Source organism: Lontra canadensis, unplaced genomic scaffold, assembly GCF_010015895.1.
Source record: "Lontra canadensis isolate GAN:19392208 unplaced genomic scaffold, GSC_riverotter_1.0 scaffold50, whole genome shotgun sequence".
NCBI lineage: Eukaryota > Metazoa > Chordata > Mammalia > Carnivora > Mustelidae > Lontra > Lontra canadensis.
In genome coordinates, this window is record NW_022631044.1 from 10,473,895 (window position 1) to 10,495,794 (window position 21,900).

At 35.9% G+C, this 21,900-nt stretch overlaps 1 protein-coding gene across 5 annotated transcripts in view; it reads left to right on the forward strand.

Annotated features, from left to right (window-relative positions):
* Positions 1–21,900, forward strand: part of USP34 (ubiquitin specific peptidase 34) — a 241,823-nt gene that overhangs the window by 54,573 nt on the left and 165,350 nt on the right. For all 5 annotated transcript variants that reach the window (XR_004384586.1, XM_032873840.1, XM_032873843.1 and 2 more), the window contains exons 3-6: positions 2,760–3,180; positions 8,961–9,011; positions 9,170–9,319; positions 20,506–20,573. Coding sequence is in view for 4 of the 5 variants with exons in the window: in XM_032873840.1 (XP_032729731.1) it covers positions 2,760–3,180; positions 8,961–9,011; positions 9,170–9,319; positions 20,506–20,573 (690 nt within the window). In the remaining variant the exon portion in view is untranslated. The remainder of the gene's footprint in view (positions 1–2,759; positions 3,181–8,960; positions 9,012–9,169; positions 9,320–20,505; positions 20,574–21,900) is intronic.

The following is a 21,900-nucleotide window of genomic DNA, read 5'->3' on the forward strand; positions in this document are numbered from 1 at the left end:
TTGATTGGCTCTTTGACTTTCTTAATCCAAATCTGACTTCAGGGTGTTTTTTGGAAGGAACTAAGATTTTTTTTTCACTAAAGAAAGATACTCAAGGGGCTTCTGGGTGGCTCAGTCAGTTAAGTGGCAAACTTTGGCTCAGATCATGATCCCAGGGTCCTGGAATCAAGGCGTGCATCAGGCTCCCTGCTCAATGGGCAGTCTGCTTTTCCCTCTCCACTGCTTGTGCTGTCCCATGCTCTATCTCCCTCTCTCCCAAATAAATAAATCTTTTAAAAAAGATACTCAAGGGACGCCTGGGTGGCTCAGTTGGTTAAGCATCACCTTTGGTTCAGGTCATGATCCCAGAGTCCTGGGATCAAGTCCCACTTCGGGCTCCTTGCTCCGCAGGGAGTCTGCTTCTCGCTCTTCCTGTTCTGCCTGCAGCTCTCTGTGCTCTCTCTGACAAATAAATAAATAATATTTTTTAAAAAAAGGCAAATCTTAAAAAAAAAACAAAACTCAGATGTTTAGTCCTTCACTTTGAGCTTGGTTTTTCTTGAACCTAAAGAGAAACTGTTTATAAGAAAAACTTCAGGAGTAATATGTTAATTTTTCTTCTTGTAGAAATTGTGGTAATACAGAACTTTAAAAGTGGAAGAGTTCTTAGAGGTAAAATTCCTTTCATTTTGTCACTGAGAAGACAAGCCTGTATTATTTATTTCTGTGTAACCTATTACTCAAAAAGTAGTATCTTAAAACAGCAATAAACATTGTCCTCAGAGTTTTTATGGATAGGAATTTGGTAGTGGTTTTGCTGGTTGGTTCTGGCCTGGATTCTTCAAGAGGTTGCAGTCAGGTGCCTCGGTGGCTCAGTCAGTTGGGTGTCTGCATTTGGCTCAGGTCATGATCCTGGGGACCTGGAATAGAACCCTGCATCAGGCTCTCTGCTCAGTGGGGTTCTGCTTCTTCCTCTCCCTCTGCCGGCTGCTCCCCCTGCTTGTGCTCTGTCAAATAAATAAAATCTTTAAAAAAAAAAGGGGGGGGTTTGTGTCAAGTTGTTGGCCAGGTTGCAGTCATCCCGAGCCTTATGTGAGGTTTGGAGGGCCTGCTTCCAAGTTCGCTCACTTAACTTGGCTGGCAAGTTGGTGTTCGTTGTTTATTGGACCAGTGCTCAGTTTTTTCACCTGTGGACTACAGTGTGGGCTCCTTGGCTATTTTACAACATGATAACTGGCTTCCCTCAGAGCAAGTGATCCAGAAGAGAGCAAGGCTGAGGGGCAGTGTCTCTTATGACCTAGTTTCAGATGTCACACAGTCATTTCTGCCACATTCCATTCATTAGATGTTAGTCATTAAGTCTGTTCCACATTCAAGGGGAGGAAAATTGGCTTCCCTTTCTAAAGGGAAGAATATTCAAGAATTTGTGGCTGTACTTCAAATCTGCCACACTTGGAGAAATGAAATTACGTCTACATGGTCCTATAGGGAGTTGGTGCTCTGTTTGGACTACAATATAGATGATTTGATTTGAAAATATAACTCAGTACAAATTGTAAGTAAAAGTTTACTCTCGTCCATCATTGGCTACAGTTATTCTTTTTTTTTTTTTTCCCCTAAAGATTTTATTTGAGAGAGTGTGATCATGCGTGCAAGAGAGCACAAGTTGGGGGGGAGAGGTGAAAGTGTTGAGGGGAAGGGAGAACCAGGCTCCACTCTGATCAGGGAGCCCACCATGGGGCTTGATACCAGATCCCCGAGATCATGACCTGAGCTGTAAGCAGACATTCAACTGACTGAGCCACCCAGGTACTCCTGTATGTAGTTAATCTTATAATGTGGTACTTGAGTATCATTTATTTGATTTACCTGTCTCTTTTAATTATTCAGTATTGCCAGGCATTATGCTAACTGAACATATGTAAGAGAACTAGATTTGTTTGTAATAGTTACTGACTCTTACTGTATTTTTATATGTATATATACGTACATACATACGTGCATACACACGTATGCATACCCTAAAGGGTGTTGAGTGTGTTTGTTATTTCTGAATGCCCTTAATCAGCCATAGTGTAGGGATGTCCTTCCGAAGTTAGCCTTCAAGGAAATTGTTATTATTATTATTGTTAAGATTTATTTATTTACTTTAGAGAGAGAGCATGAACGAGTGGGGAGAGGGGCAGAAGGAGAGAGAATCCTGAAGTATACACCCTGCTGAGTGTGGAGCCAATTGCAGGGCTTAATCTCAGAACCCTGAGACCATGACCTGAGCTGAAATCAAGAGCCAGCCACTCAACCAACGGAGCCACCCAGGCGCCCTTTCTCAAGCAAATTATTAATGTTAAAATACAGCTTTTTTATTAGTTAACTACAAATCCCTTTGTGTAAAATAAATTAGCTTTATTAATAAGGTTTTTATTTTAGCCAGTTTCCTCTACTTGATAGTCACGTATTTAGTACTCAGTACTTAGGCAAAGATATATGCTACAGTTCTTGTTTTTAAATAGTTCTTTGTATAGAAGGGCAGATAAATATACATATAAAATTGACAACTGTAATTGTCATCCTAATATGATGACCTTTTACTACCCAAAGTACCAATTTTTGGTGGGATACTATCTTTATAAATTACTGTTGTGCTACCTTGTCAGGAGGAAGTAAAAACCGGGGCGGGGGAGTACTTTAGTATTTGCTTATTATTTTTTTTATACTAAAATACATAATGGTTGTCTCTCTAGAAAGCATTAATTTATTGAAAAATTTTCTTTCTCTTACAGGCAGTGTCTATGCTGCTTCAAGGAATATAAGCATTTGGAGATTTTTAACCAAGTAGTGTGTGCACTTATTAACTTAGTGATTGCCCAAGTTCAAGTACTCCGGGACCAGCTTTGTAAACATTGTACTACTCTTAACATAGATTCCACGTGGCAAGATGAGACTAATCAAGTGGAAGAACCACTGAATATAGAAAGAGAGTGTAAAGAAGGAAGTACAGAAAGACAAAAATCAATAGAAAAAAAATCAAACTCTACAAGAATTTGTAATCTGACTGAAGAGGAATCTTCAAAGAGTTGTGATCCTTTTAGCTTATGGAGTACAGATGAGAAGGAAAAACTCTTACTATGTGTGGCAAAAATTTTTCAAATTCAGTTTCCTTTATATACTGCTTACAAGCATAATACTCATCCTACTATAGAGGTACGTAAACATAGATATTGTGAATGTAACACCAAGTTACCATTATGTTGACAGTTTCTCACTTAAGAATAAATACGCAGAGTAGTTGTTGATGGAAAACTTAGAAAAATCACGATGGTTAGGAAAAGTATTCCAGTTCTCTCTAAATGATTTCTGCAGCAACTTGGGTCGAACATTTGCTTAACACAGTCCTGTTAGGGAAAGATTTACACATTGAACTCATAAAAGTTAAACTGTCAGTGATCTAAACATTGTGCCAATATACATCTATGTTCTACTTACTATGACATTTTCAGAAAGTAGTAACTGAGGAAGATGGTGATTGTGGAATTTTGAATTTCATTCTCAGGAACATTGGTAACAATTTGAAATTCATTAAGAAAACAAATATTCCTTAATAGTTTTAAATGATAGTACTGTCTTTTATAAATGAAAATGCGTGATTCATTCCATTAGTGATATTTTTACAACTTTTCCAGGAGTTTAGAAACCCACCTTAGGTTTATTTAGATAATGGCATTACTTTATACACATCGTGGCAATCGAGACAGTTATAGGATAATGTATTATGTAAGTGGCATATATATGAAACAAGAGAGATTTCTTATTTCTTATGATTCTCTGAGTTGTCCAGGCAATTCTTCTGTTGGTTTTATGTGGCCTCATTTAGGCAATTGTATTTACTTTTAAAGTTGGAAGACTTTGAAGGTCCAGCATGGTGTCACATGTCTGACACTTGGTGCTGGGTGTTGTCTAAGGCTCTTGGATTTTCTCCATATGGCCTCTCATTCTCCACTAGAGTTGATTGGCTTCTTTACATAGTAGTCTTAGCATTGATCCAGGAAGATGAATGTGTAAGCTGTAAGGCCTCTTGAGGTCTAGCCTCTGAAACAAAGACACAGTATAAATTCTCCCACATTCTCTTGGTTGAAATAATTAACAAGGGCAGCCTAGATTCAAAGGGGTATGAAGTACACTTCATCTCTGGAGGGTAGGAGAAGCAGCATTTTATTTAAACTTTAACATACCTACCACATGCTTTTAAAAAAAAAGTCTGCCTATTTTCTCTGGCTTATTTGTTCTATAACCTTCATACTGACTTCTTTAAACTTCTTTCTTCATCTTAAAAAAACCCCAAAAAACCAAAACAGTCCTTTACTGAAAATGCTTTCACATTGAATTGAGACTACTTAAAAACATAGCCCAGGAGGTAAGTATTTTCCTTACTGGAATTCTGCATAAGAATATTTTAAATCAGATTGTGTTCTGCCTTCTAGAATTCTTAGTCTGTGATTTTTTTCCTTATAGAATCTTCTAATGAATCTTACATAGATTGAGTAAACATCCTAAAAAAAAATGTCAGCTCAGAATCCTTTTTCAACAAATGGGATCTATTTGTACAAACCAGTGAAATTGAATCTCAGTGCCACGTGAATAGTGTTTTTAATGCCTTAAATTGGTAATTGAAATATGCAAAAAATAGATCAGTTAGGGACCCAGATACGTAAAATTCATGCAGTTTCTTCATAAAGTTAAGTTTTTCCAGTTAAAAATCTCCTAACAGTAGAACCATGGCTATACCAAATCTGCTGTTTTCTTCCTAAAATCAGTTTGCCCACCAGTTTGCCATTTTAAAAAATCATTAGAAAAAAAATAATGTCCAAATGTAAGCATAGTCACACTGCCCTACTTTCTCTTTTGAAATAAAGTGCCTCATTATTATCGTTCTTGAGGGTCATTCCATGTGACTAGTTGGTTGAAAGCAATAGTTGCATGAGGTCTTTGAGATAAAATTCTAATAAAAAACAACCTTAGATATAATGTAACATAGTGTTACACAGAATTCTCTCCTTAATACAGAATTTGTGTGTTTCTGTAATACTCTGTTCATAATATAGCCCTTTCCTGGGTTTCTAGTTAAGTTAGTAATGATTTGTTACAAATACTTCAAAAATTTGTAGTTTCTATCCTAGTGGCCATGTGGTTAAATGGTAATAGTCCTATTTAACTTTGATTTTAATTTGATTTTGACTTTTCTAAAGAGGCACAAACTGGCTAAGACTATTTTTTAATTTATTTTTTAAAAAGATTTTTATTTTAGGGGCGCCTGGGTGGCTTAGTTGTTAAGTGGCTGCCTTTGGCTCAGGTCATGATCCCCGGGGTTCTGGGATCGAGCCCCACGTCGGGTTTTCTGCTCAGGGGAAGCCTGCTTCTCCCTCTCCCTCTTGCACTCCCCCTGCTTGTTTTCCTTCTCTCACTGTGTCTCTCTGTGTCAAGTAATTAAATAAAATCTTTCAAAAAATTATTTGTGAGATGGAACACAAGCAGGGGGAGTGGCAGGCAGAGGAAGAAGCAGGCTCCCCACTAAGCAAGGAGCCCCATGTGGGGCTTGATCCCAGGATTCTGGGATCATGCCTGAGCTGAAGACAGACACATAACGGACTGAGCCACCCAGGAATCCCTGGTTAAGACTCTTCAGAAGATGATTCAGTACTCATGTGATAGTATTTAGATAGCTGTGACTTTAGAATTTAATCAGCCATCTTAATTTATATAAGAGGGAACTGGCTTTTTCTTTTCTTTTTTAAGGTTTATTTTCTTCAGTAATCTCTATATCCAATGTGGGACTTGAACTAATGACCCCATGGTCAAGAGTTGTATGCTCTTGTGACTGAGCATGCCAGGTGCCCCAAGAAGGAACTGGCTTAGGTTAAAAGTTTTGGTCAGGTTTGCACAGCATATTGCTGAAAGAGTTGTAGAATTCAGTTCATTCTGTTATACTACTTCTCAATCACTTAATCGCTGTAGCTATTGTATCCATTGCTAGGAGAAGATAGGAACTCAGAGCCTCTCCTCCCCCTCCTTCCTGTCTGTATCCTCCTTCCTTTTCTATCAAAGTTGTGATACTATTTTAAAAGATGTAATTAGAAATAAGTATTAATTCAGGTTGAATCTTTTTTGGAGGGCAGGGAGCTATTGCATTTTTTTGCATTCTTTTCTTAGTCCTGAATCAGTGTGTAATTCTGTGTGTTGCCCTAGTATTTTATGTTTTCATTCTAAGTAAAGTAAAATGAGTATAATAATTAAAGAGGAGAAACAACTGCGCTTGTTAAGTGTGTGTGTAATATGGTTGGGTAGAGTAAATACATACGTTATGTTCCAAATTTCTGAATCTAGTTTGGTTTTCTCTTTCCACTTTCCACTGACTGTTTTTATTTATCCTTTATTAAATTAAAAATATTTTAAATTCACCCTTTTAATGTATACAGTTTAGTAAGTTACAGTATATTCCCACAGTTGTGCAACCTATCACTACTGTCTAATTCTTATACGGATGACTTTTTTTTTTTTTTTTTTTTTTTAAAGATTTTATTTATTTGACCGAGAGATCACGAGTAGGCAGAAAGGCAGGCAGGGTGGGGGGAGTGGGCTCCATGCTGAGCTGAGTGCCCGATATGGGGCTTCATCCCAGGACTCTGAGATTATGACCTGAGCCGAAGGCAGAGGCCTAACCCACTGAGCTACCCAGGTGCCCCTGGATGAATTTTTTTTTTTTTTTAAACAATTTTATTTATTTATTTGACAGAGATCACAAGTAGGCAGAGAGGCAGGCAGAGGGAGAGGGAGAAGCAGGCTCCCTACTGAGTAGAGAGCCCGATGCGGGGCTCGATCCCAGGACCCTGGGATCATGACCTGAGCAGAAGGCAGAGGCTTTAACCCACTGAACCACCCAGATACCCCTGGGATGACTTCTTTTTAAGCAAAAATTGTATTCCTGATCCACTGGCTTTCAGTTTTTCATAGTTTGATCATGGGGCAGCATTTGTTAAATTAGATGTAGAATTAGTTTCTGGATACTCATTTATTTCTTTATTTTCTCTTTTAAAGTAATAGGCAGATTTCTTTTTTACTTCTGGAAATAGAATGGCATTATCTTAATTTAGTAAATGTAAGGTTTTTCCTAAAAAGACAAAAAATGAGCAGATAGGTTTCTTAAGGCCTGTGTAGGGTTCATCTAAAATTAGAACTTTTGAAACAAAAATGATGTTGATTAAGCTTTTAGGGAGGTATCCTAGTGTTGTTCCTACTGTTGTACCTTACCTATAGATCTGTGTTAACTCTTTATGTACTACTTAAAATGAGATTGTAGTGACACCTTAGGATAATGTTTTCTTGTACCCAGAGTAGAAATAAAAAATGTCTTTCTGAAACAGTCTTTCTGTGCAGTCAGGATAGTTGTAACCAAGTCCATGAGCAACATTTTGCATATCAGAATAGAATTTTGTTAGGGTACTTTCTAGCTGTGTCCATGATGGGCACTAGAAATTTTGACTGGATTCTAAAATTACAGCATGGTTTACCTGGTCCGTGAATCTGTATTCAGTACCATTGGTGTTCTTACATTCTGGACTTGTTGAAGACAAAAGATTTGATGAGAATAATTTAAAGCTTTAATTGTGGTCCTGCCAGTGGAAGCTCAGGAATAGATTTAGGTTTAGTACATTTGATTTAACACATGTTTTGACCTGTATTAGGACAGTATTTTGGTTATTTGGAAATGTGAAAGTTTTATATGATGCTCTCAATCATTTGTTTTCAAACTTTATTTCCACAATATGACTTAAATAAAGCGTTTAACAGCAGTGAATGACAGGTTTCTTTGGCAAAACTTTTTTCAGGTGAAAGTATCCAGCTTTCTGATTATAAAAGTAACAATTTCAGTGTGACTAAAAATGACAAAATATACAAATATAGACCTTGAACCTGTCTTCTTTCTCCATCTCAAAAAAAACATAATTAGGAAATTAGTTCAGATTATTTCTGGACACATAAAAAGTAATGAAAATCATATCGTGTTCTGATTTTTAAAAATGTAAAAATTATTTTTCTATGCCTATACATGTGGGCCCACCTTAGTTTTTAAAGGGATAACTTACCATAAAAATCAGTTGCTTAAAGTATATAATTTAATTATTTTTAGTCAATGTACAGAGTTACATAACCATTACCACATTCCACTTATAGAACCATTCAGTCATCTCAAAAAGATCCTTCATGGCATTTCACCCTATTTTTGAAAGCTGCGTAAGATACTGGATGGTTATGCTGTAATTTAATTATGCATCCAATGTATGGGTATTTGTTTCTAACTTTGAGATATTATAGTTTCAGGGAGCATCATTAAACATTTTCCAGCACTGCCTTTATTAGTTGTTGGGATAAATAACCAGAAGATGGGTCAAAGGGAATGTGCATTTTAAATGTTGATAGATAATGCCAAGTTGTCCTCAAACAGGGTCATTATCAGTTTCTGTTCTTACCAGCAATGGATGATTATGCTTTCAAGTAGTTTAAATCATATGTATACAAAGCACATTGGGTACTTAGGAGTATACATCTGGGGAATTCCAGAGCATGGTTTTAGAACCACTTAACTAAGTTATAATCTATTTTTGTAACAGTTATCCCAGTTATTTATAGAAACATTATTGTTTAAAAAGGCAAAATAATACATAGTACATGGCTTAGAAAGATTTCTTTAGAGAGGCTTGAAATATATTTTAGAACTGAACCTTACTAGTTTCAGTTAGGAATAATGTTATTCATGATGAGAAACATTTGCAAAACATTTCAGGTTTTATAAACTCAGTCTTTAGAATATTGTATTTTTATTATAGTTGACACAGAAAATTGTATTTTTTTTAAAGAGATTATTATTTTGTAGGGTAACCTAATTGTGTGGTTTTTTTTTTGTTTCTTTTTTTTTTTTTGTAAATCAGGATATATCAACCCAAGAAAGCAACATACTAGGGGCATTCTGTGATATGAATGTAAGTATTTATGTTTTTCTTATTCTCAGGTTTATGGAAAATTTGCTTTTTTGTTCATACAGGTCTTTGAGTTTATTTTTATGTCTCATTGGTATCTTTTCCATGTTGTTAATGATAATTATTCCTGATGAGTTTTAAACAATATTTTTTTTCCTCAGGATGTAGAAGTACCGTTGCATTTGCTTCGTTATGTATGTTTGTTTTGTGGGAAAAATGGCCTTTCTCTCATGAAGGATTGCTTTGAATATGGAACTCCTGAAACATTGCCATTTCTTATAGCACATGCATTTATTACAGTTGTATCTAATGTAAGTATTGTTTGGAATTGGTTTTAATCTTGGGAATAATGTCTAAGATTTTAATAACATGAATTTTATGTCCAAGAAAGATAGGTTTTGAGTCCTTTGGTGCATGTACAATAATTTTTTTCTGAATTATATTTTGAAAAAATTGAGTATAGAAGTCTTTTTAAAAAGGTCTTGTAATAAAAATGGAATTTGTATACATTTTTTTTGAATTTGTATTAATGAATTTAAGTTAAATAAGTAAATTTAGCCATTTACTACTTCTCTTTAAAATATATGATAGGTAGCTGTTCACAGAAGTCCTACTTTGATTTTAATTTTCCTTGTCTGGGAAATTTTTGGCTTTTTAGATTTTTAGTTACTTAAAAAGACGGTTAGCTTAGGGTACTACTATAGTGTGCCTAACTTTCCTCTGTAAGACCTCATAACATTTTTTTGCATTTGTAAAGAGATTAATGATTTTATATGTTGTGAATGTCCATTACTGTGAAGCATAATAGATATGGAAGCAGAGATACTTTTTTTTTTTCCCCTTGGGCTTCTCAGAGACTGAGATTTTAATGAAATGATGGTTTGTGGCAACCTGTGCTTTCCAACAGCATTTGTTCCCATTGTGTCTGTGTCATTTTGGTAATTCTTGGAACATTTCCAACTTTTTCATTATTCTTATATCTGTTATGGTGATCAGTGGTTAGAACTCATTGAAAGCTCATGCAATGGTTAGCATTCTTTAACAATAAAGAATTTTAATTCAGATTTGTACATTATTTTTAGACCTGCTACTTCACATTTAATAGACTATAGTATGGTATAAACACAACTTTTATGTGCACTAGGAAACCAAAAAATTAATTTTTTTTTTAAAGATTTCATTTATTCATTTGACGGAGAGAGAGAGAGAGAGAGAGATCACAAGTAGGCAGAGCAGCAGGCAGAGAGAGAGGGGGAAGCAGGCTCCCTGCCAAGCAGAGAGCCCGATGTGGGGCTTGATCTCAGGACCCTGAGATCATGACCTGAGCTGAAGGCAGAGGCTTAACCCACTGAGCCATTCAGGTGCCCCCCAAAAAATTAATTTGACTTGCTTTATTGTGATACTAGCTTTATTGTGGTGGTCAGAACTGAACCTGCAGTATCTCCGAGGTATGACTGTAATGAAATTGAGCACTGTTTCATAGGCATATTCACCATTTGGTTGTTTTATGAGAAGTACCTGTTCAGGTCTTTTACCTGTTACAAAAAATCACATTGTCTGCTTTTTCCTTACAGATGGGTACAGATTTCTTACATGTTTTATATACAGATCTTTTGTCTGACACACATATTGCTAGTCTCTGCTTTCACACTGTGGTTTGCTTTTCATTCTTCTTCTGTTAAGAGCTATTATTACTCTTTAATCTTAATGATTTGTCATTTATCAGAGAAGTTTTTTGTTAAGGTTATGTTTTCATTTGTGGATGAAGTCTTTCTTATCCTAAGATCTTATCCTAAGATCATGAAGTTATTTTCCTGTGTTCTGGAAGTTTTATTGTTTCACATTTTGATTACAGCTCAGTCGGAACTGATTTTTGTGTATGGTGTAAGTGATGGATCAAGATTAATTTTCCTTTTTTTTAAAAGATTTATTAATTTATTTTGGAGAGAGCATGAGCAGGAGGGGCAGAAGGAGAGGGACAAAGTATCTTAAGCAGACCCTCTGCTGAGCATGGAGCCTGATGTGGGCTCAATCTCAAGACCTGAGGTCACGACCTGAGTCAAAACCAAGAATGTCACCTAGGAGCCCCTAATTTTCTTTTTCTTAGAAACAAGCGTTGGTCCTAACACTTTAGCAAAGACAGGCCTTCCTTCATTTCCCAGTACCATTTTGTTATAAATTAGATGTCTTTGTATGTCCATGGGTCTGGGATCTCTAGTATATTACATTGTCTTTGCCCAATAATTAGCTATTTGTACATCGTAATTTTTGGATACAGCAAGACTTGCTGTTTGGGAAAACAAGTTCTACCTTCCTGTCATTCTTCTACTTTTTTAAAAGATATAATTGACATATAATGTTACATTGAGGTATAGAATGTAACAAATCAGTATTAGTATATATTGTGAAATGTTTGTCACAATAAATCTAATTAACATTCATCTCCATTCATAGTTAACAAAATTCTTTTTTCTTGTCATGAGAACTTCTAAGGATTATTCTTAGCAACTTTCAATTATGCTATACAGTATTGCTAATTATAGGCAAGATGCTGTCTGTACATTACCTCATCATACCCTGTCATTTTTATTTTTTTAAAGATTTTATTTTTTTATTTGACAGAGATCACAAGTAGGGAGAGAGACAAGCAGAGAGAGAGTGGGGGAAGCAGGCTTCCCCCCGAGCAGGGAACCTGATGCCGGGCTCGATCCCAAGACTCTGGAATCATGACCTGAGCCAAAGGCAGAGGCTTTAACCCACTGAGCCACCCAGGCGCCCCACCCTGTCATTTTTATTTTTATTTTTTTTAAAGTTTTTATTTATTTATTTGACAGAGATCACAAGTAGGCAGAGAGAGAGGGGGAGGCAGGCTCCCTGCTGAGCAGAGAGCCCCATGCAGGGCTTGATCCCAAGACCCTAGGATCATGACCTGAGCTGAAGGCAGAGGCTTTTACCCACTGAGCCACCCAGTGCTCCATCACTCTGTCATTTTTAAAGTGTTTTTTCTCCTCATGGATCTTTCTATTTAGAATCAACACCTGATTTCTACATATAAACCTTTTGGGTTACCATGATTCTGTAGATCAGTTTGGGGAGAATGGTCAGCTCTGCAGTATTGAGTCTCCTTATCTGTAACCATGGTAAATGTGTTTTTATTTACATGTCCTTAAATTTCTCTCCTATTTTTCTGTTTCTCTATAGGTGTTTATATGTCTTTTGTTTCTTAACAATTTTTATTTTTATTTTTTTCTTTGAAGTAGTGGGCTCCATGCCCAGTGTGGGGCTCAGACTCATGACCCTGAGATCATAAGTCTCATGATCTACAGAATGAGCCAGCTAGGCACCCCCAATTACAGTTTTTTTTTTATCATTTTATTTTATTTCATCATGACAAATTCCCATCCTCTATATCCTTCATCTCCTCACTCTCATCCCTTCTGATAAACATAAATTCTCTATAGTTGAGAGTCTCTGGTTTTGTCTTTTTCCCCCCCTTTTGCTCATTTGTTTTTTAAATTCCACAAATGAGTGAGATCATATGGTATTTGTCTTTCTCTGATTTATTTAGTTCAGCATTATACTCTGTAGCTCTATCAGTGTCATTGAAAATGGCAAAATTTCATTCTTTTTTATGGTTAAGTAATATTTCATTCTGTATGTGCCACATCTTTATCCATTCATTTGTCAGTGGGCACTTTGGCTGTTTCCATAGTTTGGCTATTGTAAGTAATGCTGCAATAAACATAGGGGTGCAGGGTTGCTTGGGGAGGGAGGAGGGGGAAGGTGGCAGGGTTATGGACACTGGGGGAGGTATGTGCTATGGTGAGTGCTATGAAGTGTGTAAACCTGGTGATTCACAGACCTGTACCCCTGGGGCTAATAATACATTATATGTTAATAAAAAAATTAAAAAAAAACCAAACACATAGGGGTGCATATATTCTTCTGAATTAGTGTTTTCATTTTTTGGGTAAATAGCCAGTTGTGTGATTACAAGGGTAGTTTCTAGTGTGATCCTAGTGTAGTTCTTTTTTAATCTGTTGGGGAACCTCCATACTTTCTTCCACAGTAGCAGTACCAGTTTGCATTCCTACCAGCAGTTGCATCCTCACCAGCAATTGTTTCTTATGTTTTTGATTTTGGCCATTTTGACAGGTGTGAGTGATATCCCGTTATAGTTTTGATTTGTTTTCCTGATGGTGAGTGATGTTGAGCTTCTTTTCATGTGTCTATTGGCCATCTATATGTCCTCTTTGGAAAAGTGTCTGTTCATATCTTCTGCCCATTTTTAATTGGATTATTTTTTTGTGTATGTGTGTTGAATTGTGTAAGTTCTTTATATATTTGGGATATTAACCCTTTATCAGATATTTCACTTGCAGTCGTCTTCTTCCATTTGGTTGGTTGCCTTTTTTAGTTTTGTTGGTTGTTTCCTTTGTTGTGCAGAGACTTTATTTTTATGTAGTCCCAATAGTTCATTTTTGCTTTGGTTTCCTTTGCCTTAGGAAATAATATGTAGAAAAATGTTGCTATGGCTGATGTCAGATAAATTACTGCCTGTGTGCTTTTCTAGGATTTTTATGGTTTTCAGGTCTTACATTTAGGTTTTTAATCCACTTTGAATTTATTTTTGTGTGTGGTCTAAGAAAGTGGTCCAGTTTCATTCTTTTGCATGTAGCTGTCCAGTTTTCCTAACAGCATTTGTTGAAGAGTCTGTCTTTTCCCCCATTGTATCTTCTTTTCTTTGTGGAAGATAATTGGCATTATAATTCTGGACTTTCTGTTCTATTCCATTGACTTACTTATCTGTTTTTATGTCTGTGCCATACTGTTTTTTGTTTTTTGTTTTTTAAAGATTTTATTTATTTATTTTAGAGTACACGAGCGAGGGAGGGGCAAAGGGAGAGGGAGGTAGAGAATTCCAGGCAGACTGCGCGGAGCGCAGAGCCTGATGTAGGCCCAGTCTCACCTCTGAGATCATCACCCACGTGGAAATCAAGCAGATGCTCAATGAACTGAGCCACCAGGTGCCCCCAGTATCATACTATTTTGATTACTACTGGTTAGTAATACAGTTTGAAGTTGTATTACCTGCAATTGTTTTACTTCCAGATTTGTTTTTTTCAAGATTGCTTTGGCTGTATGAGGTCTTCTGTGGTTCCATACAAATTTTAGGATTGTTTGTTCTAGTTCCATGAAAAATGCTGTTGGTGTTTGTGTAGGGATTGTGTTAAATCTGTAGATTGCTCTGGGTAGTATGGACATTTTAACAATACTTGTTCTTCAAACCCTTGAGCATGGCATGTCTTTCTGTTTCTTTGCATTGTTTTGGATTTCTTTCATGAGTGTTTTATAGAGTATAGGTCTTTCATCTTCTTGGTTAAGAAGTATTTAGTTATTTTTGGTGCAATTGTACATGAGGTTGTTTTCTTGATTTCAATTTCTGCTGATTCATTATTAGTGTATAGAAATGCAGTGGATTTCTGTATGTTGATTTTATGTCTTTTGAATTTACTGGGTTCATTTATCAGTTCTAGTCTTTTGGTGGAGCCTTAGGTACTGTATATATGGCATCATGTCATCTGCAAATAGTGATGTATTAGGGTACTGTATAGCAGAGAGAGAGTGGGGGAAGCAGGCTTCCCCCCGAGGGTACTGTATATATGGCATCATGTCATCTGCAAATAGTGAAAATTTCATTTCCTCCTTACCAATTTCTATGCCCTATTTTTTTTTTTTTTCCTTTTTCTTGTCTGACTGCTGTGGCTAGGACTTTTTACAAAATGAGTAAAAGTGGTAAGAGTTAACTTCCGTGTCTTGTTCCTGACCTTAGGGGAAAAGCTCTCAAGTTTTTCACCACTCAGTCTGATGTTGGCTGTGGGTTTTTCATATAAGGCCTTTATTATGTTGAGATATGTTCTGTGTAGACCTTCTTTGGTGAGGGTTTTTACCATGAATGGTTGTTGTACTTTGTCACATGCTTTTTCTGCATTACTGAGATGGTGATATGGTTTTTTTCCTTTCTCTTATGGATGTGATGAATCATGTTGATTGACAAATATTGAGCCATCTTGCATCCTGGGAATAAATGCCACTTGATTGGTGTTGTATGATATTTTTTAAAATATTTTCTTGAATTTGGTTTGCTAATAATACTGTTGGGGATATTTGCATCCATATTTATAAGAACTATTGGCCTCTAGTTCTTTTTTTGTGGTGTCTTTATGAGGTTTTTTTTTTTTTTTTAGATTTTATTTATTTATTTATTTGACAGACAGAGATCACAAGTAGGCAGGCAGGCAGAGAGAGAGGAAGGGAAGCAGGCTCCCTGCCAAGCAGAGAGCCCAATGCGGGGCTCCATCCCAGGACCCTGGGATTATGACCTGAGCCTAAGGCAGAGGCTTTAACCCACTGAGCCACCCAGGCACCCCTTTTATCAGGTTTTTATCTCAAGGTGATACCGGTCTCCTAGAATGAATTTGGAAGTTTTCATTCCTCTTCTGTTTTGTGGAATAGTTTAAGAAGAATATAGGTATTAATTCTTTAAATGGTTGGTAGAAATATCTGTGAAGCCATCTCATCATGGAATTGTGTTTTTTTACAGATTCAATTTCATTGTTGGTAATTAGTCTATTCAAATTTTCTATTTATTTCTGCTTTAGTTTTGGTAGGTTATATGTTTCTAGGAATTACGCATTTGTTCACAGTTGTTCAGTTTGTTGGCATATAGGTTTTCATAATATTCTGTTAAAATTGTATTTCTGTGGTGTTGGTATTTCTTCTCTTTCATTAGTAATTTTGTTTCTTTAGGTTCTCTCTCTTTTTTTTAGGAGTCATTGTAGAGGTTTATCACTTTTGTTTACCTTCTAAAAGAACCAGCTTCTGGTTTCCTCTGTTCTGTTGTTTCTTTTTAGCTTGCATATCATTTATTTCTGGTCTGATCTTTTTTATTTCTTTTCCTGGGTTTGGGTTTTGTTTTTTCTTTATCTAGCTCCTTTAGGTGTAAAGTTACGTTGTTTGAGATTGTTCAGACTTCTTGAGGTAGGTGTATATTGCTCTACACTTTCCTCTTTAAGATTTTTAATAAAAAATTTTATTTTTTAAAAACTATTACTATTTTTTAAAAGATCTTAATTTTTTCAGAGAGAGTGAGAAAGGGAGTATGAGCTGGGGGAGGAGCAGAGGGAGAGAGAGAAGCAGATTCCCTGCTGGGCAGGGAGCCCAATGTGGGGCTTGATCCCAGGACCCTGGTATCATGACCCGAGCTGAAGGCAGATGCTTAACTGACTGAGCCATCCAGGTGCCCTATAAGCTTTTATTTTTAAGTAATCACTATATTCAAAATGGGGTTTGAACCCACACCCTGAAATTAATAGTTGTATGCTCCACTGACTGAACCAGCCAGGTGCCTGTATACATGCCTCTCTTAGAACCACTTTTGCTGTATCCTAAAGATTTTGGACTATTGTGTTTTCATTTTCATTTGTTTCTGTGTATTTTTTTTTCTCTGATTTTTTTTTTCATTGATTGTTTTAAAGATTTCATTTATTTATTGACACAGAGCGAGAGTGAATGAGCGCACACAAGCAGAGGTAGTGGGAGAGGGAGAACAGGCTTCCTTTGGAGCAGGGAGCCCAACAACGGGGCTTGATCCCAGGATCCCAGAATCATGACATGAGCCAAAGGCGGACGCTTAACCCACTGAGCCACCCAGGCACTCCTGTTCATTATTTAGTAGCATGTTATTTAACCTTCATGTATTTGTGTCCTTTCCAGAGTTTTTCCTGTGGTTGATTTCTAGTTTCATATCAGTGTGGTTAGAAAAGATGCATAGTATGATTTTGATTGTTTTTAATTTTTTGAGATTTGGTTTTTGGCCTAGTATGTGTTTTAGAGAATGTTCATGTGCACTTGAAAAGAATGTGCATTCTGTTTTAGGATAGGACGTTCTGAAAATGTCTGTTAAATCCATGCCCAGTGTGTCATTCAAAGCCACTGTATGATTGTTGATTTTCTGTTTGGATGTAAGTGGAGTGTTAAAGTCCCCTACTACTATTAAATTACTACTGATGGGTGTTCTTTCATTGTTTGTTGGCTTTAGTGATATAGCTGGATTCCTTTCACTTTATTGTTTGCATATTACTGGTTTTCGATTTGTGGTTGCCCTTTGGTGTGTATGTAACACCTTCTGCATATAGCAGTCTGTATCAAGTTGGTGGTCACTTAAGTTCTTTTTAAAGATTTATTTATTTTAGTGAGATAGAGCACTGAGCAAGAGTGGGGAAGGGGCATAGGGAGAGAATGCTCAAGCAGACTCCCCACTGAGTGATGGGCTTGATTCCACAACCCATGAGATCACAACCTGAGTTGACACCAAGAGTCAGACAGCCAACCGAATGAGCCACCTAGGTGCCCCTTAAGTTTATTTTAATGGTTGTATTTTTTTAAATTTTAGTTTCCATTATAGTTAACATATAATGTTACTAGTTTCTGCTTAAGTTTAAATCTCTTCTTTACCCTTCTGTCAACGTTTTAGGTATATGGTGTCATATTTTTGAGGTATATAACATTGTCCTTGGACTAGTCCGTATGTTTTGCTATGCTTACCATAAGTGTAGCTGCCGTCTATCACCATGCTACAACCCCAGTATGATTGACCATTTTCCCTATGCTGTATCTTTTATCCTTGTGACTTATTCATTCCATAAATGAAAGCATGTATTTACAACTCCTCTTACCCTATTTTGTCCATCACCCCACTTCCCTCCCCTTTGGCAACCACCAGTACTCTGTATTTATGGGTCTGTTTCTGCTTTTCATTAGCTTTGATATTTATTGTTTTATTATTAGCATTATTAGTTTTGATATTCATTGTTTTGATATATTTTTTTTAAGATTTTATTTTTTTATTTGACAGAGAGATCACAAGTAGGCAGAAAGAGGCAGGCAGAGAGAGAGAGGAGGAAGCAGGCTCCCTACGGAGCAGAGAGCCCAAAGCGGGGCTTGATCTCAGGACCCTGAGATTGTGACTTGAGCCGAAGGCAGAGGCTTAACCCACTGAGCCACCCAGGTGCCCCTGTTTTGATATGTAGATTCCATGTGTAAGTGAAATCATGAGGTATTTTTCTTCCTCCGTCTTATGTCACTTAGGATAATACTCTGTAGGTCCATTCATGTTACTGCTTTTGGGAAGATAACATTCTTTCTTATGGCTGAGTAATATTTTATTGTGTATGCGTGCATATATGTGTAGAATTATTTTTTTGAGGAACCTCCATACTGCTTTCCACAGTGGCTGCACAGATTAAAGTCCCACCATCATTTTTCCCACCCTCACCAACACTTAATTGATCTTTTTGATTCTCACCATTCTGACAAGTATAAGGTTGATAACTCATAGTGATTTTGATTTGCATTTCCCTGATGAGTAATGATGTTGAGCATCATTAGTAATGTCTGTTTGGGCCCTCTGCCCATTTTTAATCAGATTGTTTTTTGTGTTGTATAAGTTCTTTATAAATTTTGGATATTAACAAATATCAGGTATGCCATTTGCAAATATCTTCTTCTATTTAGTAGGTTCTTTTAGTTTTGTTGGTTTCCTTTGCTATGTAAAAGCTTCTTATTTTAGTGTAATCAGAATAGTTTATTTTTGCTTTTCTTTTTTTTTTTTGCCTAAGGAAACATATCTAGAAAAATATTGCTGAGGTTGATGTTCAAGGGATTACTGCCTATGTTTTTTTGAGAAGTTCTGGATCTCTCATTTAGTTCTTTAATCCATTATGAATTTGTTTTTGTGTATGGTGTGAGAAAGTAGCCCATTGTCATTCTTCTGCATGTGGCTGTCCAGTTGTCACAACGCTGTTTATTGATGAGACTTGTTTTTTCCTCATTGTATGTTCTTGCTGCTTTTATTGTGGATTAATTGACCTTATATTCATGGGTTCAATTCTGGATTCTCTGTTGTCTTCCATTGATCTGTGTGTTTGTTTTTGTGCCAGTATTACACTGTTTTGATTACTAGAGCTTTGTAATAGAACTTTAAGTTTGGAATTGTGATGCCTCCTGCTTTCCTTTTCTGTTTAAAGATTTTCCTGGCTATTTGGGGTGTTTTGTGGTTCCGTACAAATTTTAGAATTATTTCTTCTGGTTCTGTGAAAAATGCTGTTGGTATTTGGATAGGGATTGAATTGGATTTGTAGATTGCTTATGACCATTTCGTTGGTATTAATTCCGTCTTCCAATCCATGAATATGGAATCTTTTTTATTTGTGTCATTTTCAGTTTCTTTCATCAGTGTTTCATCGTTTTCAGAGTATAGGTCTTTCACCTCCTTGGTTACGTTTATTCCTAGGTATTTATTATTTTTGGTGCAATTATAAATGGCTTTTTAATAAAATTTATTTTTCTGCTGCTTTGTTAAGTGATACTGGTTTTAATGCTTTATTTTTAAAGATTTTATTTATCCATTTGACAGAGAGAGATCACAAGTAGGCAGAGAGGCAGGCATAGGGGGCGGGGGAAGCAGGCTGTCTGCTGAGCAGAGAGCCCAATGCAGGGCTCGATCCCAGGACTCTGAGATTATGACCTGAGCCGAAGGTAGAGGCTTAACCCACTGAGTCACCCAGGCACCCAGTGCATCATTTTTAGTGTAACAACTTAGTTTTTTTGGTACTGTTTAGGACCTTCTGATCAATATGAATTAAAGGCATTCTTGTTTTATTCTGAATGTTAGAAGGAGAAGTTTTAACATTAGGCCATTAGTATAGTGTTTGCTATAAAACTTAAATAGGTATTTTTGATTAGCATGGAGCCATACATTTTTTATTTCCAAATTTGTTTCTGTGTCCTTGCCTTTGGTAAGACTTAGTATTATAACTTGTTATTTGATAATTTGCTTAGGATCTTTGTTCTTCCTGATACTTAAGTCATTATTTATGAGACTAAAACTATAAAGTAAGCATATTTTGAAAAAATTATAATTCTTAGGTTAGTACTTACATTAAGAGTTTAATTCAGTAAATTGTTGATACTGTAATCTATAAAATATATTTCCTTTAGTTGGATATTGAAATGACTAGAAATCACAGGTAATTTGGTATTTTTTAGAAGGAAGAAAGATTTTTTATTAAAAACTAAGGTTATTTATTAAAAAGCTAATTTAGTGCTATGGTACTTGTGTTGCTTTCATAGGAAGAGGTATAGAGTATCCTGTAGTAAGATGATATTACCAGGATAGGTAGATAGTACTCCCTTTTGAGCAAGAAGGTAACATTCGCTAGATTGATACTATGTATATTTCAAAATGTATATAGGTTACTCACCTGATTTGTGTGTAATCCTGTTTTTTAGTTTATTCTTTTTAAAATATGTAAAAATGTATATAGTTTTAAAACCAACAAAAATATTTAGTGTTCTTGTTTGTAGTTACAGTGATGTGTATTATGTGCATTTTACATAATCATTATACATTAATGTCATATTTGTTTCTTTATAGATTAGAATATGGCTACATATCCCTGCTGTCATGCAGCACATTATCCCTTTTAGGACCTATGTTATTAGGTAAGTTTATAAAATCTTTTCCTCTTGATTAACAATGTAATACATTTAAATAGTTCTTAACATAGTGTAGAATTATGTTGTTAGAAAGTCCCTTGTACTGTACTCATAACTTCTAGAGAAAATTGTAATTGACAGTTTGGTGTATAATATTTTTTATGCTCACGTAGGCTCATATTTAATGTTTACTTTTAAGCAATTTATTTTGGACCTTTTCTTCTTAAAGTTTTTTTTTTTTTTTTTTTTTTAAAGTAATACTTACACCTAGCATGGGGCTCAAACTCAAAACCACTACCTAGATCAAGAATTGTATGTTCCAGCAACTGAACCAGATTCTTCTGGACCTTTTTTTTCCTTTTACATGAATGTATAAAGAGGTTCACAGTGTTTACATGGTAGTCCACCTTATGCAGTCAACAAAGATATACAAGGATATTATGTTCTAGGCATTGGGGATATAGCAGAGAAGAAAAGATTTCTCTTTTTGTGCAGACTCTGTATAGGAATATAGGATGTAAGCTTTGAAGTTTGAAAGAATAGGACATTAAAGTAGAAGCAGACTGTTGTGGAATATAACGTGTAGGGAGGAATAATTATGATATGAGGTTGGATAAGCAAGGGCAGGTTATTTTGGATGTTAAAGCCATTATAAAGAGTTTGGATTTAATTTTAGCAAAGGGATTCTATTCAGTGCTTTTCAGCAGGTGAGTCATGATGATTTAGCAGATGACTTCGGCTTTTATTTTTATTTTATTATTATTTTTTTTTCGGCTTTTAAATATATCATAAATTGTAGGATTGTCAGAGTAGAAGCTGGGATACCAGTTGAAAGGTTAGCATAGTAGTCCTGGAAAGGAATGATGGTATGATGGTTACTGGTGCAAGGATTGCTTATGGTGATTTTGAAAATTGAATTGATGTAAGCAAAAATAAAGTGAATAGCATTGGTGATTCTGGGATTTAAAAGGGGTGGGCATCACTTAAGCGCCCCACCTCAATTTCTCTTTTGTGCTGTATCATTAACGGAGATGTGAAAGACTGGGAGAACTTTGAGACTTAATTTTGCGATGCCTGTGGAACATTTAAGTGGCACTGGTGAATTGGGAGTATAAGCATATAATTAAGAACAGTACCATTAATTGAGTTATCAGTATAAGGACAGCAGTTATTAAACACTTCATGGAAGTGAATGAGAGATTATATGGGTAGAGAATCTAGAAAAAGTGAATAGAAGTGTGTTGAGGATGGAACCTTTGTATGAGTTTGCTTTTGCTGAGTAAGAAAACCACCCCAAAGTCTTAGTGACTTAAAATAACAGCCATTTATTATT